This window comes from Lutjanus erythropterus, chromosome 10, assembly GCF_056507025.1.
Source record: "Lutjanus erythropterus isolate fLutEry1 chromosome 10, fLutEry1.hap2, whole genome shotgun sequence".
In the NCBI taxonomy this organism is placed as follows: Eukaryota; Metazoa; Chordata; class Actinopteri; order Lutjaniformes; family Lutjanidae; genus Lutjanus; species Lutjanus erythropterus.
Window position 1 is genome coordinate 16,885,646 of NC_139326.1, and position 17,916 is coordinate 16,903,561.

At 39.4% G+C, this 17,916-nt stretch overlaps 1 protein-coding gene across 2 annotated transcripts; it reads right to left on the reverse strand.

Moving 5' to 3' along the window:
- Positions 1–928: 928 nt before the first annotated feature.
- malt1 (MALT paracaspase 1) lies at positions 929–15,558 on the reverse strand. 2 transcript variants are annotated; one of them, XM_084728434.1, is made up of 17 exons: positions 15,313–15,558; positions 14,144–14,310; positions 13,638–13,759; positions 12,512–12,659; positions 10,154–10,332; positions 9,955–10,051; positions 9,799–9,846; positions 8,022–8,045; positions 7,857–7,901; positions 6,407–6,610; positions 6,072–6,249; positions 5,303–5,374; positions 5,077–5,204; positions 4,292–4,441; positions 3,274–3,431; positions 2,937–3,062; positions 929–1,632 (listed from the first exon to the last, which is right to left on the reverse strand). In XM_084728434.1, the coding sequence occupies exons 1-17, from the start codon at positions 15,459–15,461 to the stop codon at positions 1,153–1,155; spliced, it is 2,475 nt and encodes an 824-aa protein (XP_084584560.1). In that variant the 5' UTR covers positions 15,462–15,558; the 3' UTR covers positions 929–1,152. The 2 variants fall into 2 exon arrangements, with proteins under 2 accessions (XP_084584560.1, XP_084584561.1); XM_084728435.1 differs by lacking the exon at positions 9,799–9,846.
- Positions 15,559–17,916: the final 2,358 nt, after the last annotated feature.

Consider the following 17,916-nt stretch of genomic DNA (forward strand, 5'->3'; position numbering starts at 1 on the left):
CTCATAGTGTTTTTTGTACCTCATTTGTTCTCCATTCTTTCCACATTAGTACATTGTTATTAATTTCTGCTGTTTCAAGTTATTTCTCTTAATTCCTTTTCATTTCTTTCCTTCAGTGTTTCTTAAATTGAACTTCTATCAAACAGTCTAGGCCTGATGAAACACCATGGGATAGCAAAAAAGGGTCAAATTATTTTTCTACTCATAATGTGTTCTGCAGGGTTTGGCTCCGTCTGTCACGAGTACTAATACAAGGACATTGTTGTACTTTTGTTTTACATTCAGGTATGGACATCAACCATGCCAGACCTCTGTCTGATCAATTATAAAATATCTGTTGAGGCAGAGGAATCTCATGCAAATTTAAACTGATTACATAAACAAATGTTTGCAATGCTCTACTTGCAGTGAGAGCAGCCAAGGCCTGGTGTGCAGGCTGCTTCACACTGTACCTCCTTAATTGTAATGCCTCTTTAATTTGTAATTATTTGGCTCATGACCTGAGTGGGTTCTCTCCGGGTACTCCAGCTTTAACATGTTAACTGGTGATTCTAAATCGCCCGTAGGTGTGAACATGAGTGGTTGTCAGTCCTGTGATGAACTGTACCCCACCTCTCTCTCAATGTCAGCTGGGACAGGCTCCAGCCCCCCACGACCCTTTAAAGGTCAGTGGTTACAGACAGTGAATGAATGAATGAATGAATGGCTCATACTCAGTACACATACTAAAACAATCCCAGCCCTGAGAAAAGGTTTTGGTATGATGTTACAAAAGGACTGTAACATATCCAGTCTTGACAATTTACCATCCATTATCTTTGCTTTTCTGTTAAAGTCAGAGAATCATTAGTAAACTGACGCCTAGACAACACATGATAACAGCAGTAAGTCCTCTTCATGTAAATATGAAGTTCACTGAAACACACAGTTTCATTCTCATAAAATTTATTTACAAAATTCTTTCAAAACCAAGTACAAAAGTCAGTGTACAGATTGTTGAGGTAAATAATGCTTATAAATTGAAGAATCTAATATTCTAAAAAATCTTTTTAAGTCACAACATGTAACAGAAAGAGCAGCAGTATTCCAGATACAACATCAGACATTTAAAACTTCTCTTCTCAGGAATATTGATGACATGCAGCAGCCGTCTCACTGCTGATGAAGCTGCAGGCTGTTGATGAACACAGTCTGCAGCTCGGTGATGTCATCAGATGCCTCTATAGGGATGCTGAACCTGCCCGGTGAGCTTGAAAGCCCACCAACTGAGCTGAATTCAGCTTCATAGCGAGGCTGGCTGAGGTTCTCATAGTAGGAGTCTCCACAACCTCCAACCGCCCCGTAAGTGTCCAGGTAGTGGTGTTGCGGCGACAGGCGGCTGTAGTCCTGGGTTTGGTGCAGCCCGTGATGGAGGTGGAGGCGGTGTTCAGGCCCGGGGCTGTGACAGGGGCTGTGGGATGGGCTGTGGGGCATCAGGCACGTTTGCAGGCAGCTATTTCGCCGCACGGCCCGGTGCAGGTCCAGTCGGGCGATCAGCGGTTTGCCGATGTCGATGCTTTTGGTCCAGTGGACGGGGCCGTCATCCATGGCAGTGAAGGTGCCCTGAAGGCACACGGTAAAAACCAGATCCTCCTGTTGTATGTCAGATTAGAGGAGAAACACTGTTAAGAAACACAGTGGGATCCCTTTTCATTTTTATGGCCAGACTCACTTGTCTTAAGCTCTATTGAAAGGGGCCGGTAATGAAAAAAAAATCAAAAATGCATAATTTTCTTCTTCTTACCTGTAGTACTATTTATCAATCTATATTGTTTTGGTGTGAGTGGCCAGTTACGGTTGGTATTCAGTATAAATGGAGGAAAAAAAGAGGAAAAAGTAGAATTTTTTTTTTTTTTTTATTTGAGGGTGAATTGTCCCTTTAACCCAATACTTTCTAGGATGGACACATGATCACAGAATAAAAGATATTCTATGTTGTGTGAACACAAATGAAAGAAAGAGAAGTAGATTATTTTGTTTCTAACTGTTCATTTAATTTTTTTGCCACAGTAGCAGCGAGGCTCGAGAAACGTCAGACTGTCAGTAAAATTTCTCAACATCTACCGAAAAAAAACTAAGCAAAATCGTGTACAGACTTTCAAGGAGGATGAATCCTTGCGACTTTGGTGATCCCCTGACTTTCCCTCTAGCACCACCAGCAGGTCAGTGTTTTCCTCTACACACTGAACTACCTCTGCATGCACTGCGTGGATTAGCAGCATGAACAAATACCTGCAACACGTCTGACACGTCCATCAGCATCAGCTGCACATCATGTTTGGTGCTACTCAGTGCATACTAACACGCTAAACTAAGGTGGTGAACATGGTAAATATTATACCCGAGAACAAAAAAGCCCTGCTGTACCTAAGTGCAGCTAGCATGGCTGTAGACAGACAGGGCGTGAAAAATTAGATACTACGATGTTGCAGAGTGAGGAGAGGATGGGATCTTTTTTTAAATGATTTTTTAATTTATAGACTTTTATAACTAACATAATTTTCTTAACTTTTGATCATTTCCTCTGGCCTAAAATTAGACTCAGTCACAACCCAACTCATTACACTCCATTTCATTATAAAATATATCCATATATAATCAGTCAACTCTGTAGAGTGGGCAGATTTGAAGGTCTGGATGATTATTTTTTGTCCTTTTTGAGAATATCCTTATAAAAAACGGTGCAGTGGATCATATAAGTTGTGCTGCTTTTCAGCGTCGTCATTCATGCTGACAGCTGACTGGAGGGGAAATGTGAAGGATAATAGCATCAATTTTGAGCAATGAAAAGAGGTTGAAAGAGGTGCAAGTATGTGAAACTTCACAAAAACAGAAGTAGGGTGAGGGACAAGCGACATTAGGGTTTAACACATGAGATGCCAAGACCAAGTTTTTACCCTGAGCTTCTGCAGTGAGCTGACTCTGGTGTAAAGACAGTGCTGCGGCAGGCTGCTGGATAGAAAGTAGATCCCCGTCTCCTCTGGAGTCTCTCTGTTCATCTCTTTAGGATCCACATCGAGGTCCTGCAGTCAGGAAGTGAACAGTCCACAAAAACACATACATTCAAAGTACATGCATTCTGTGGCTTTGCTTTATCTATAATATTATTGTCTTATGCTCTTATTTAATTTTCCAGTTTCCCTACAAGTTTCCTGTTAGACTGGTGGGAAAGGTGTGAAATTATCTGCTTTTTCTTAATAACCAGTGTTTATGACAACATAACAACACACTAACCTGTGAGAAGTCAGTGACGTGAGCCTGGCAGAAGGACATGTCCTCGGGCTTCTTAACGATGTGAGTGTAAATGACGAGCACATTGGAGAACTCTGCAGCGAAGCCCAACTTGATCTGAGCCCCGCAGTCAAAGGTGAGACACATACTCTCTGGAAGCTCTGGAATAATATACAAAAAAACCCCAAACATTTCAAAAGCCACACCTGGTTTTCATTTCCATGTCCTGAGTATTAACTTACATTCACTGATTTATCATGAAGCACATCCACTTTGTGTGTGCTTACTTGTTTAATATCAGTGTTTTGTGTTTGCTCGCTGACCTAGAAGTTTGTGACTAATTAGTTAAAAATGTGCCAAAAAGCATAATATCCTTCAACAATCAACAAATTACTGAAATTACCACTAAACGTCATTGTTATATCAGACACAAAAGTAACCGGAAAGACGGGGAAAAGTCCCTGAAACTTAAAATTTGATACAGCAGAAATTTCCAACCAACAGAAAAATAAGTCTTTGGTTGAACTGTTCATGACTTGTGTCAACACTGAGGCTGCAACCTCATAAAAGGGTCACACGCAGACATCATAAGCAAAAATTGGGAACCACAAAGGGTGCGACCACTTCTCGTTATTGGCCGAAATACATCTGTTTGTTTGGCAAAGCGCACCCTTAGAAACCACTGCAATAGGGAACAATCAACCGAAAGTCTATCACTTTGGAATAATTACAACAAAACTACAGGAATGAATGTTTTTTTTACTTCTGTTTTCCATAAAGAAATGTTAATTAGCTGAAGAGGAGGTGATAATCAGTCTTCCCTCCTGCTGCCCCAACAACAGTTTCAAACAACAGTGTGATTGTCCAGGAAAGCCACCATATGTGCAAGTGTGTACAGTGTGAGTGAGTCAATATTTGTGTGCACTTCTGCAGCAGGCAAATGGGGGCTTCCCAGTGCAGCGATAACAGGTGATGAACAAACATTTAAAAGAAAGTAAAAGAGTTTGCATTTTAATCTCACCGTGAGCCTTTGCCCACTGGCGGCTGTGAGCGTGGGCGAGATCAGCGCTGTCGCCGGGCAGAATAGGATCGGTCAGAGCTCTCCTCTCTGACAGACTGCTGCGGATCTCCAGAGCCTGCTTCCCCTTCGTAGCATCAAACTGACCCATGTCTGGACACAAGAAGGTATAAATCGCATGTAACCGGACCAACAACAGCCTGTGTTGACTGTAAGACCTGTAACACCTCACAAAATATCCAAAACACAAGCTGAAAATGGGTGCAAACAAAGGGAGCACTGTTAGTAGCATTTTATTTTAAGTACATATAATTTATCCACCCTGAGCTCATATTAAAGACATATCTTGTCCATATCCTAAACTCCATTAGCCCACAAGCAAGCTGATACAACTTTGACATAAATAATACAAAAAGTTCAATTAATACAAATGCTACAATTAATTAACTTTATTACCCTTCTATTGAAAAATAATCTGCAAGACATCCTGAGGGAAACAGTAACTGTAAAGCAATCACATTCAATTCATTAACACAGCAAAACTGTCATTTAATTATTTTATCATAATTCTTTATGATAACTTAATAATCCCTCAGTCATTAATTAATTTTAAGATGTATGTTTTACTATTTGTGATTACGCAAAGAGCTCAAGACTGAAGGGAATAATCTTAACTTATATGTTATGTATAATACTTCTGATGTAACTAGGATTTTCACTGTTTATCTCTGAGCTTCTTGCAGGGCTACATATGATGTTATTATATTGTGTTTCTGTTCGTCTCTCACCCTCGGCGACTCTGTCCAGCACCACAGTGATTTTCTCATCGTCTAGCAGTCGCTTCTTCAAAAACTTGACAAACACGCCGTTGGTGAAGCCACTGGAGCTGAGCTCAAAGGCCTCGGCATCTTGACATCTGAACAGCAAAACGAAGAACACAACAGTTTATAATCTTGAGAGACAAAAAAGTGTACCGTTTTAAATTTTGAATGATAATTGGTGCCTCAAACTCACGTGGCGTATCCAAAGACGATGTTGGCCGTAACCCTCAGGACGATGTTAGGAGTGCTGTCGTCATGAATATTCCTGGAAAATTAATAAATCTATGAAACTTCCAAGATACAAACCAAGGTAATGACTCATTCATTCATAATTCATTCATTATTTTCTCGATCAAATGATTGTTTGGTTTGCAAATATACAGCATGGTTTGTTTTTGATGTTTTTGCTTGGAAAATAATTTGAAAGATCAAAATAGTTGCCAATTAATCTTCAGTCAATAAAATAATAATTTCAGCACAACTTGTTGGTTAGTTTAATTTGTAACACAGCATCAATTGTAATGCAGTATAAAGTACAAAATTTCCCTCTGAAATGTAGTGGAGTAGACAAACAAAGCACAAGTACCTCAAATTTGTACTTGAGCAAATGTACTTCTATTCCACCACTGCCTTTATTGAATGTCATACCATCTACTTCACCTCATATTCTACCTAATATCGTCTATCATCTTTAAAAAAAAAAAGACATTCATAAGTTTAAACTAAGGGAAACATCACATTGGATAAAAACACTACGGGGATGTAAAGGTTAATTTTATGTGAGTAACAAAACTTGAGCTCAAACAATTTTCTACCTACTCAAATGTCAAAAAGTGCTACTTTTCATGAGAATTAACTGAATTTTTTGACGTTTTGGACAAAACAAGCAGTTTGAAGACATCACTTTGGGCTCTGACATGAACATCTATTTTTCTTGACCAAACGATTAATCAAGGACTCACCTCTTCCTGCACATGTCCAGCAGAAACACATTGAGGCCCGTCTCCTTCTCCTGCATCAGTTTAAGGATGCTCTGCACACACAGACAGTTGGCTGAGCGGTACGGGTTCGGTGCATCTACTGGCACCATGAAACTGTTGCCATAGTTCTCATATCCATGACCAGCGTAGTACAGCAGACCTAAAGAGGGAAGTGAGCATATCAATCCTTCCTTAACGAAACCGTCAAAGATCTGTCATTCTAAAAGACTATAATCACCTAAAACATAATACATGTTTTACGTTGTGAATATTTGATGCTTTGGAAGCATCCACTGGTTTGTAAAATCCCAACATACCATAGACGCCTTTGTGAAGCAGGAACAGGAACTCATCAACGGCGTTTCTCATCTCCGACTCCGTGAGGTCCAGCAGCGAAACCACCTGGAAGTTCAGCTGCCGCAGGAGGTTGGTGAGGTCGTACACGTCTACCATGGGAGCTTTGAGCTGCGGGTGGTTCTGGTAAGACAGATTGCCGATCAGCAGGGCCACTTTGTCAGTTGCTGTGACGGGACGCAGAAGAGGGGAGAAACCATACTGTTATCCCAGATACTACTGGAGGGAAGAACAACTCATACATGACAGTGAAGCGGAATTTTAAAATAACTGTCAAGATTGCAAACATCCTTAACAATATTATGACTTTAATACAATGATCCCCAATGACTAAACTGTACATTTTCTCCTCAGTAAACTACATATATCAGAATTATGGAAGCCCATTTTTTCCAATGTGTTGAAAAAAAGAAAGATCCTGCAAGTCATTATGGTGAAAAACACCCTAAAAATAATGACTCGCTTATCTCAAAATATTGATTTAGTATGTATGATTTTATATCTCAGTCATTATTTTAAGAAATTTTCAACATATTCCAACATGATATATCTGTGCTAAACAAAAATCAACAGAATCACTGTGTAGTGCAAGACAGTTGCCCTGCAGAACGTCTGTTGTGGCTGATGGATGTTTAATTTTGTTGCAGCTGTCAGTCAGTCAGGATTTACTCGAGAACACTGCTCAAGTGCAGTTTCAATCTAATTTGTTTTTGTTGTCTTGCTTTTACTCAACATCCTTTGTCATGACACACACCAAATCATGGAACAGTTTGTCACTAACAATCAGATACTCTCCCTCCATTTATATCTTTAAAACTGTCAAACAAAAAAGAAAGAAAACTCAGTTTTTGTCATGAAGACACACCTGATCACTCTCTGGTTTTTATTAAATTTATATTTTATGTTGTTGTTTGTCCAATGCTGTTGGTGTTATAATATTAACAAGATATTCTATGCTTTTATTAACTTACCTCCACCCATTTGTTTGTCTGTTTTTTCCCTTGATTATTCCTGTATTTTATTTTTAGTCTCTTTTCCCAACAATATGCTGCAGCATGGAAAGAACTGACCTTAAATAAATTCACAATATGTTTGACTGATTCACTGGTAAATCAGATAGAGGTGCTACAAAAGACTATTTCAAAGAAATGCAGACAGGAAGGAAGTTGATTATATCATCATCATCATATCATGTTAAAGGAAGCTTCAAGTTTAAGTTGGTGTTTAAGTTGGTTGAGGGGGGGGATGATGGTTCTATCAGATATAACAGTTACAAGGTTGACATATTAAAAAACCCTTACATCAGTCAGAGTAATCACTAGAATAAGTGGAAACACACAGTAGAGAACACTGTGATCATATTTTGGTAATTCACAAACACTAGCAAACAGAAGTGTGTTGTAAGACTCTTACCATAAAGTTGTTCTGGTATACTATTTAGGAAAAATTCACTGGAACCTGAAATTGTAAATTATAGTAAACACACAACAAAGGATTATATGACAAGTTACTGTGTATGGAAAATATGTGTGCAAACAGTTAAATAAATAAATACTCGATGAGTATGTTCACTCTTACCTCCTCCAATGGCGTAAACGTCATCTAGAAATCAAAAATACAAATACTTAACCAACATTATAAGCGGAACATTTTTACATCGGTGTTAGAAAAATATTTTTTTTGATTCAGGAAAAAATTATTAGTCAAAGGGAAGGTAGGCCTAAAAAGACGTCTGACTTTCATGCAATTGAATCAACTGGTTGTAATTAAATTTAGAGATTATGGCTAGTGTTATTCTATGTTTTTCTTTTTGTCAACAGATCCCCAAAAAAACACCAAAAACAACAATGCATTAGTCTGTCTGTCGATACTTTCCAACCTCCCCACGCTGTCTGTTTATCTTTAGATCACTACTATTTCAAATTTACTCAAAGAGGAGAAGTTAGTGCTTTTGTTGGGGGCTATTTTAAGCTGCTCTTCTGAGTCTTTATAGCAGTGTGTGGGACTGACTGAAAATAAACTGGTGTGTTCACTGAAACAAAAGAACATGTCACTCGTGTCCATGTCATAGTTTATGACAGAGCAATGAGCCATATCTGGCTTTGATACACAGAAAATACGACAGGATTCAGATAGCAGGATCAATTAATTGTTGGTTTTGGTCTGTTCATGGGATCTGTTGACAGAAAGACACATACAGAATACAGCTATCATTTAAAGGTGCAATATGTAAGAACTGGCTACTTGTCAGAGTCATACTCAAACCAATCGAGGACAGCGCTGTCGCTTGAGTAACCGCTGACTGCTGGTAACTGGAGCTTGAAGGGAGCCCTTGATTTTCTAAAAACTCTCTCTCACTGTTTCTCTTAAATACAATCACTCTCACAATCTTTCGCAAATCTGTGGTTTCCTTCTAGACGCAACCCCCATCTCTCTGTCTGTCACTCCCACAAACTCGTGACGACGGACCCGTCTGTAAACAGCATGTTTCATATTCTGCAGTGTTTCCTAGACACACGGATTTTATTTGGGTGTGTGCCCAAGTATATTTTGTGACCCATTTGGCATTTTTCATTTTTTTTTTATCCATCTGAGAGACTAACGGTATCTGCTGACAAGTGGACAGTCTCCCCACGCTCTACCACTCCCTCACCTGTTCACTCTGCTGCGTGAGAAGTTAAAATTACACATACTGCAGAGAAACACAGAGAGTATCCTGTTTAATGTATATGCCTACGCAGTTCACTTGTAAAAGCTTGTAAGTGCACCTGTTTGGTGTTGATGTCATTCAGCACCAAATCGGTTTCACATCGTTTGAATATACCCAGTCAACGACAAGTTTCTTCCAAATGCAGCTCTCCTCCTGCTGTGAAAACAGAATCACGGATGGAAAAATGACCTTCATACCTCATGAGGTATAAAGTGGTATTACGAGACAGGATGAGCCGGGGGCTAGCTGATTAACATGTTAAACCGATATCTCTGCACACACATGCAGTAGACGTCTTTGACATAAGGTCAAAACTGTTTTTTCTTCACATTCTGATGATAACTTCAGTTTGACTGTTTTAAACCAAAATTCTTACATGTTGCACCTTAAATGTAAAATTAGTTGAAAGTAACGGCATTAATCAAATCAAAAATTCATGCACGTGAAACCTAAAGATCAAACCCTGTGAATCTCAAGCTGTTTTGTGTTAATGTGACAATATTCCAGATCATGATCCACATGCAGTTACAGGAACATATTAGACTTTTGAACAAAATTAAGATCAACACTTTCCAGCAGAAATTGCCCACTAATCGCGACCCAATTTCCACCAGATTCATCATGCACCAATCCTTTCAACTCTACCTTCAGAGCACTCCATTGCTCCTGAAACCTGGACAGATATCCTCGGTGCTTTCAGTCAAGAACAGAGCAAATAATGACTCAAAGGTAATGACATGAGAGCTGGTTGTACTGGGCTGTCATGGCAGTATCAGAAAAATGTACGTAAATGTTACATACCTATCACAACGTCAACTTCATTGGTCCACATTCTTTCAGTGCTGCTGCTGATCTCACAGCGATACCTGCCGTGCTGATCCTGCATCACATGAGGAATCTGAAATGCATAGACAGAGAAAACAGTTTCCACACAAGAAGTTAAAAGCAGATTCTCTTTCTAAGAGGAACATCATAATCCCTCTAACAGCAATCCACTTACCATGAGTTTTCTCTTTGTGGCACTGGGGATTGGAATACCATTTCTGTGCCACTGGTATCGAGGGATCGGCCGTCCCACGGCTCCACACTCCAGCTGCAGGTTTTCCCCAACGTGTAGCCGCTGCGACTGAGGCTGGATCACCATCTTAAGCCGACCTTCCAAGGAATGATAACTCTGCCCTGGTGTAGAAAGAGGAGGCATCATTAGCATATTATCTACTACATCCAGTTAAAATAGGGGTTCAGCTCTTCTAAAGACATAAACATATCCTGTCCTGCAACTAATCCAGACGTCAAATATAAGTAAAATCACAAAAATGGCTCAAATAAAGGTGGAAAAAAACAACAATAAATTTATAAAGATAGCACACAGAGCAGGAAACATCAGTCAAAGTGAGATTTAGAGCCAGTTTACACCTGGTACAGTATCAACAAGTGTCTTCGGTGGTGTGATCACAAGTGGACAGCTCTAAGTGCAGATCTGAATGCACCTAAGGTGCAATGAGGTTTGATTGCTCTGACCACATTCAGCGATGATCTGGGCTGGATGTGACCACATTCTTTAGCAGTGTGTACACAATGTGTCCCGGGCCACACTGAAAGACCTCCTTTTTAGCTGTTGTCCCTCAAGTATTCGTGAAAGAGGTGTCTGATTTCCATGTGGTTCACTGTAATGTAAATGATGTGTTTGTGCTCTCTTACCTACCAAGATAAATTGATTTCACCAATATCCCCTCTAAATATTGCACAGTTTTGAGAGATGCTGAGCGAGTAGAAACAAAATGGCAAGTTCTTAATCATTTGTACCTTCTTGTAAATTCAGCATTAAATGCAAAACATTAAGTTGTTTCTACCTTTTAAAAAACAATGGGCCTCATGCATGAATGTTTCCTTATTTTTATTTTATATTTGTTCTTAAACAAAGCAGTGGGAGGAAAATATGAAAATCCTATATATAGTCATGACATGTGCACTGACAGCCAGGTCTGTTCTTATCCTCCTGGGTGTGTTGATGAATCGCGTTTGATCTTTAATTTGATATGTGTGCAGACTGAACTGCAAACCACAAACCAACAAGCCACTGACATTTGAGAGGTGAAGTATCACTCAGAAAAAGGAAGAAAAGAAACGGAAAGGAACAGAAATGACACCGAAGGACAGTAAAAAAAAAAACAGACCAGTGAATTGGAGTATCGCTGGAATGACCAGCAGGCCACTGGGTTCAGTTTCTGTGCAACAAATATCATTTGGACATTTATTTAATGGATTTTTGCTTTTTGAGGAACAAAAATGGATGTGGAGATGCTGCCTTTATGCACACACAAGTATAGTGCTTATCTGGTCCACTGAGCAGTGGTATGTGAGCTGGATGAAATGTGGTGTTAATAACTGGAGAAGTTTGGGGGGTGCACTGCAGGTCTGTGGTGTCTGCAGATGTCCATGTGCACATCTATTTGGAATAATCCAGCCTGAATATCAGTTAAACAACTAATCGGGACATGTCAGACCTATCTTAAGTTGAGGCCCCAGAACAAAGAATCAGTCTTGGAAACCCGAGCATCTTGAAGTGTAAACATTTAAAACTATTAAATAGTTGTATGCTAACATTTTTTTCTGTGCTTCCATGAAGCGAAATACTTTTTCTTCTTTTTATTAATATTTCAAAACACAAAATGTGAGTTAGCTTTTGTGGTTACTGGCTTACAAGTGGTTGAGGGTACTCAACTGTTCGCCCACACAGCTTAAGTTCAAATCAAATGAATGATTCATGCATGAGATCCACTGTGATCGTCGCGGCATCACTGTACCGATGGCTACTCCATGTCTGATGTGCATCTACCTGCCAACCATTTACGCTAAATGTATGAAAGAAGACAACATATTATTGATGGTTAACATAAAATTTTACAAATACTGTCAACAATATCAAATATAGATTACTTCTTTGTCACCCGTAGATAAAGTCCCAAGAAAACTTTGAGTTGTTGAGTTAGGACAAAGTTCCTGATTATTTGGGTCTTCTTGTAAATTCAGCAAATGTTATACATTAAATTATTAATTTCTTCTTTCTTGTGTCTATTTGTCCCAGCATGTTGACTAGTACTGTTTTGTCACCTGTTCCAAACAACAAAGTGTTTGGTGTTTGAAAATGGAAATTATGCTCAATGTGTTCATTTGCATATGGAGCGGGGAAGTGACATCAGATCACATGTGACATCACAACTCAAGACGCAAATGGAAACACACTGTAATGCCAGATATGAACTCACATACATAGAGCTGTCCACTCGTGATTGGATCACACGAGACACGTTATTGCCAGGTGTAAACAGGCTCTAAAACACCTGTGACATCTTACCGCAAGACATGGTGGCATTCAGGACGTCCACCTGAGCCCACTGGCTGAATTCATAGGCGTCCCCACAGTTGACCCTGCAGATGTAAAACCCAGCGTCCTTCAGATGGACTGGACTTATCATCAGGTCCGGAGAGGTGCTGTTTGGCACCTGAAGTTGTGAAAATGTGAATCACATTTACATATAAGCTTGGTGTAACGTCATTCCAGCTCAGACGCGAAACAGCAGTCCCCCATCTGTAAACTGAAATCTAATTTCCTCACCCACCCATGTTCACTCTCCTCTGCTAATGCTACTCGCTCTTCAAAAGTCTTTTGTTGAAGTATCCTATATCCTACAGTGTCTCATGAGTACATGAGATGGATTGCAGGATTTTAGGGTCGAAGCATGGTTACCAAAGTGCAACTTCAGAGGATTTAAAACAAAGAATGCCGCCAAAACAAAATGCTATCTTTAAAACACAGAGCAGTCAAACTCTCTTTTGAAACTCTTTTGAAATTTTGGATGGTCAGCTATGGAAAAAAACTGGTTTCAGATGTCAGTGGAAAAGGGGAAAAGTGAGCAGTTTGACAGTATCCAGTTCACTTTTAGTCACCCAATATTTTTATACAGAATACAGTGCAGGTGAACATTGTGTAGTTTTGTAAAAGTTTCGGGTTCAGGTTTTCAGTTTCTTTTCGTATTCAGGTTTGCACAAGGTGATGCAATGCGAAACCTATGGTATTTATGTCAACATTATGGACTAATTAAAAATAATATAGACATGTTTCTCAACCTAGGAATGCAGATCTGCCATTCGAGTGGCTCGTCCCAGGATATAAGTTGGGGTTTGGATAACTAAGCAAAGAAAATAAAGAAGTGCTGATGAAGAAGATTTCAAGGCCAAAATTGTTAATTTGGCACTTAAACTGCAAACTAAAAGATACTTAACAAAAGGACAAAAGTATGAAGAACAACAAGGAGATGATGCAAAATAATCAGTGCAGCTGCTTCATAAAACATCTCACACAAACTCAGCATTGACAACAAAGAAACAAACACAGCAGAGATGAAGAAGTCTCAGCAAAAACAACTATTTATATCTGCATGTGTGTGTGTGTGTGTGGACGGGGGGTGACTGCAGCTCACCTCTTCCTTGGTCTTGAACCACTGGTACTGTACCGGAGATCTGCCCACAGCGTGGCAGCTGAGACGTAGATTGTGGCCAGATATAAGAGCGACAGACTGGGGCTGAATGAGGATCTGCAAGGCTGTACATTTACAATACTTTCACTATGAATTCACACTTCATCTTATCTTTGTTACACTGATTTCAGATAAGTTATATACTCATAGCAAAGGTAGACAATTTCTGTGTGGAGGTGACATCTAATGTTGCACATCAAAATCACCCTGGTTAAAAGGACATCTTAGTTATAATATAGAAAACAATACAAGTCTGGAGTTTCCTCTTCCCAAAATCCAAACTCATTAAACCCTGCTGCCTCCAACGCTTCTCTGCTGTTGCACTGAATTCAAATACGCCTGGCAATATACTTTTTCCAAACACCATGGGATGAGTCATAAATTCCCTTTAAACTAAAAATACAACACAGACAACAAAGATCAACCTCACTTGAAAGGTTTTACTGTACCTGCTGGCTTCAGGCACTGCAGGGCCTCCGTGTTACCCAGAGTTTGGAGGTAGTCCGTCAGGTGACCCACGGTGCAGCCTCGCTCTCCCATCAGCCTCAGCAGCATGCGGCTCGGGCTGCCCTCCAGCTGCAACACCTTCAGAGAGCACATGTCCATGTCGTCTGAGCTGGAGAACGATGCAGGAGATTGACAGAACGTCATGTTTAGTATATCAGAACAAGAATAAACTTTATTGGCAAAATATGTTTTAAAAAAAAATACAACGATTTTGACTACAGTTGTCAGTAATGGTCAATGTATTTACAGAGAACCACGTGCAAAGAACAAATTTACAAGAAATACAGACAAAATTTTAAACAAGAGTAAATGTACATTAATCAGCACTCAATATAAAAATGCACAAGAGTTTGTTAAAGGCTAGTTTTCATCTGTGGTCCCTTTACCAGCTGTTTTTAAGGCCTCCTAGAATAATAAAAAATAATAATACTGCAACATGTGCAACAGTTTAAGACATATGACATTACAGTAAAAAACATTTATAATACAATTAATGAACACAAGAAGAAAAAGTGTGGGATTGTGCAGACCCACCATGGCTGCACCTCTAGTGGCTCTGTTTAAGGTATATTTGAAATTGAAGCAACCAGACAGAGGAGGAGGAGCTAAACCAGGTATAATCTTGTAAACTAGGCGAACATTTCTGCATTTGATGAGGCTTTCCCATTTAAACTGATTGTGCTTTCTTAGAATAAGGCAAGGATCAAAACTGAATGAACTCTTGTCTAAAGTTTTCCGTGCTTGTTTGTTGAATAATTCTGTCTTGCATTTATGATTGAAGGTACAATGGTGACAGTTTGGGCGTTTAATGTCTTATACTGTACTTTGAGATCTTAAACTGCACGATCCTGGAAGTACAACATCTCATTTTATGTCAGGAAAGGGGCTCATCTGGGATTGTCCTTTAACATGTATTAGTCTACATTTATTACATTCAATCTCTTAATAATTCATCTGACTTCCTAGACAATGTCCCTTTTATCTGTTATGTTATCTCATAATCCTGTGAGTATTTACTAGGCACTATATTTATAAAATAACACACTATAGGATTAACAACAATACACCTGTAGTTTTATAAAGTTTACAGTCTGAAATAGTTTGAACCCACCTGACTTTGAACCGTCGGTCATTGCCGACTATCTCTCCAAGTTTTCGCCATCCCTTGCTGGTGGACTTGTCCAGCACCTCGCAGAGCTTCTTCACCACCGGCTCCTTAAACAGGTTGATCTTCGTGGACCGATCCAAAGAATCCGACATGGCAGCCACCGAGAAAACTTCACCATTAACGCGTTTCTCTCAGACCAAAGACAATGCTAATGCACTTGACAACAAGACAAAAAAAAAAAAAACTGTACTTCCTGGAAGAAACGGCAGAAGTGATGCAGACACACCTACCGCGCTGTCTTGGTTTTTCCCCTCACGCAGCTGCAGGCTGCCTTTGCCAAAGATCGTGTATGGGTCAAGATGAGGAACTGCAGATAAACGCATTTTAACCAGTGACGAATTAAGGTGGTAGTGGGCCACTAGGCCACTCTTTGTGTGGGCCCCCCTTTACTCATTACTTTATCATAAAAAAAAAGTAGTGCCATGTGTAAAAGTGAGCTAGGAATATTACATGTAAGAGCCACTTAAGCACATCTCATATTGCTCCATTTGTTGTTATATTATTTATATGTTCAGGTGATAATACTGTGATGCAGGTTTTGTGGAAATGTGTGTTGGAAATCAGCAGAGGTTTGGATCGCTGTAGTTTTTTGATTGTGTTATCTGAATATGTACTAGATATAAGTCTGTAAGTTGGATCACATGCTGTGATGCTGTAATCAATGTTCAATAAACCCTAGTTCAAGTTCACCTGCCTCGTTAAATGTGGATACGTTGGGTTTTTCATTATGTGGACCATGAGTCAAAACAAGATACTCTGCTGATTAAGGGTCCTAGGAATTTGGGACATGATAAATGGCCACTACATTAGACCACCAACACACGCACAGACTCAGGTCACAATGGTATACAGACTCTCAGTGAGACACATTGGCAAGACAAATTATTTTTGATCCTGTCTGAACTGTGCTAGGAGTCATACATAATGTGTGTTGTCAGTTTAAAAGATAATTTTTCAAGTCAACACAGTTGCAGTTTGTTATAAAACTGTTGTGAAGATACAAAATTAGAAAGACTACACACCCAGAAAGTTGACGTCATGATTTTCTCCCACCAAAAGCTAAGTCTGGGGCCCTTGCACACTATATATATATATATATATATATACATATATATATACATATACATATATATACATACATGTAGGTTTGCTGAAATGTTTCCCAATAAAACCTAAAAGACTTATTCTTGAGAATTTAAGGTACATTTTACCAATAAAATCTAACCTCTGAAAACGACTGGTGTATGGAAAGACAAATGAGAAAAAAATGCTGATCCATTTTCTAAGTCTGATCTAAAATATTTTCTTCAGGTGATAACAAAAGGTTTGTCAGGATAATTTTAATTTTCATGTGGGAAAACCGGTGGAAAAAAGCTTTGGCAGCTGATTTTTTTTGCTCATGATCATTTCTGGCAGGATATGTGCCAGAAAGACAGACATGACAGTAATGTCACATACTTGTGTTACCAGTGCATAGAGAATTTTAAACTCATCTGGAAGAAAACATGAATGCGTTTAGACCTATTTAGAACATGTGTTACTGGTGTACAGCCTCTTGTGGCAGCAGTGAGCATTACAACAATAAACAAATCCTGTTTTTGACAGATGAAAAGAAGATTATCCTGGCAAAACCTTTTTTCGCCTGTTCTTAAGTCATAAACATAGGAGGGAAAATAATTCAGATCAGACTAAAAAATGGATCTCGCTTTCCATTCAGTGCTTATGTATTCCATATAATGCAAGGAACAAACGCCTCCTGTGTCTTACCATGACAACATTTTTGTTTTGTTTTATTATTAAATATTTGGAAATTGGTAGTTAATGGTTGTTTGTCACATTTTGCCAGACATGTCTCCACTGGGGGAAACCCCTTATGAAGGAGACGTTTACTTGTTCATGGCTGCCAGGCTGCTGACTATGCAACAAGTCTATTATGACAGAGAATTGGAGAAAGGATTGTTTAGCATTTCGCCATGTTTCACCAGGTCACAGAAGAGAAAGACATACAACAAAGAAAGGTCCATCATTTCACAGTATACAGTCCTGCATGAATCTTAACCACAAGGCCACCAGATGCTCCAAGAAGTTTCAGTTGCGGTTGTCACCCACACTGAGAGCAAGAGAAGGTAAAACTGTTGTTCTTAAAACGGTGTTGTAGACAGCAGACCCAGGGGTTGCTGGCTGCAGCCGTGGTGCACAAATATAAGAAACAAAAACAGTCCAATGTTCACACAACTGAAACCAGAGTGATAAAATGATGACTGCAACAATATGCCTTCTTCACATGTTTTTACTGCAGCCTCGAGTCAGACGGGCTATGAGCCTGGCTCTGGTACACAGGTGAGTGGAAAATTACCAGCCCCCTTGTTCACACATGTACAGTGTGCTCAGTCAGCTGTGCACAAATCTTTGTTGCTGTGCAGGAAAACTGTATGACCCTCAGTCACCAAAGTTAAAAGGTTGTTGGTACTACTTTCTAATAAGACATTCATTATAAATGGCCTATATCTTCCTAATTTGTTTGGTTACTTGTGTGACTTTGCTGCT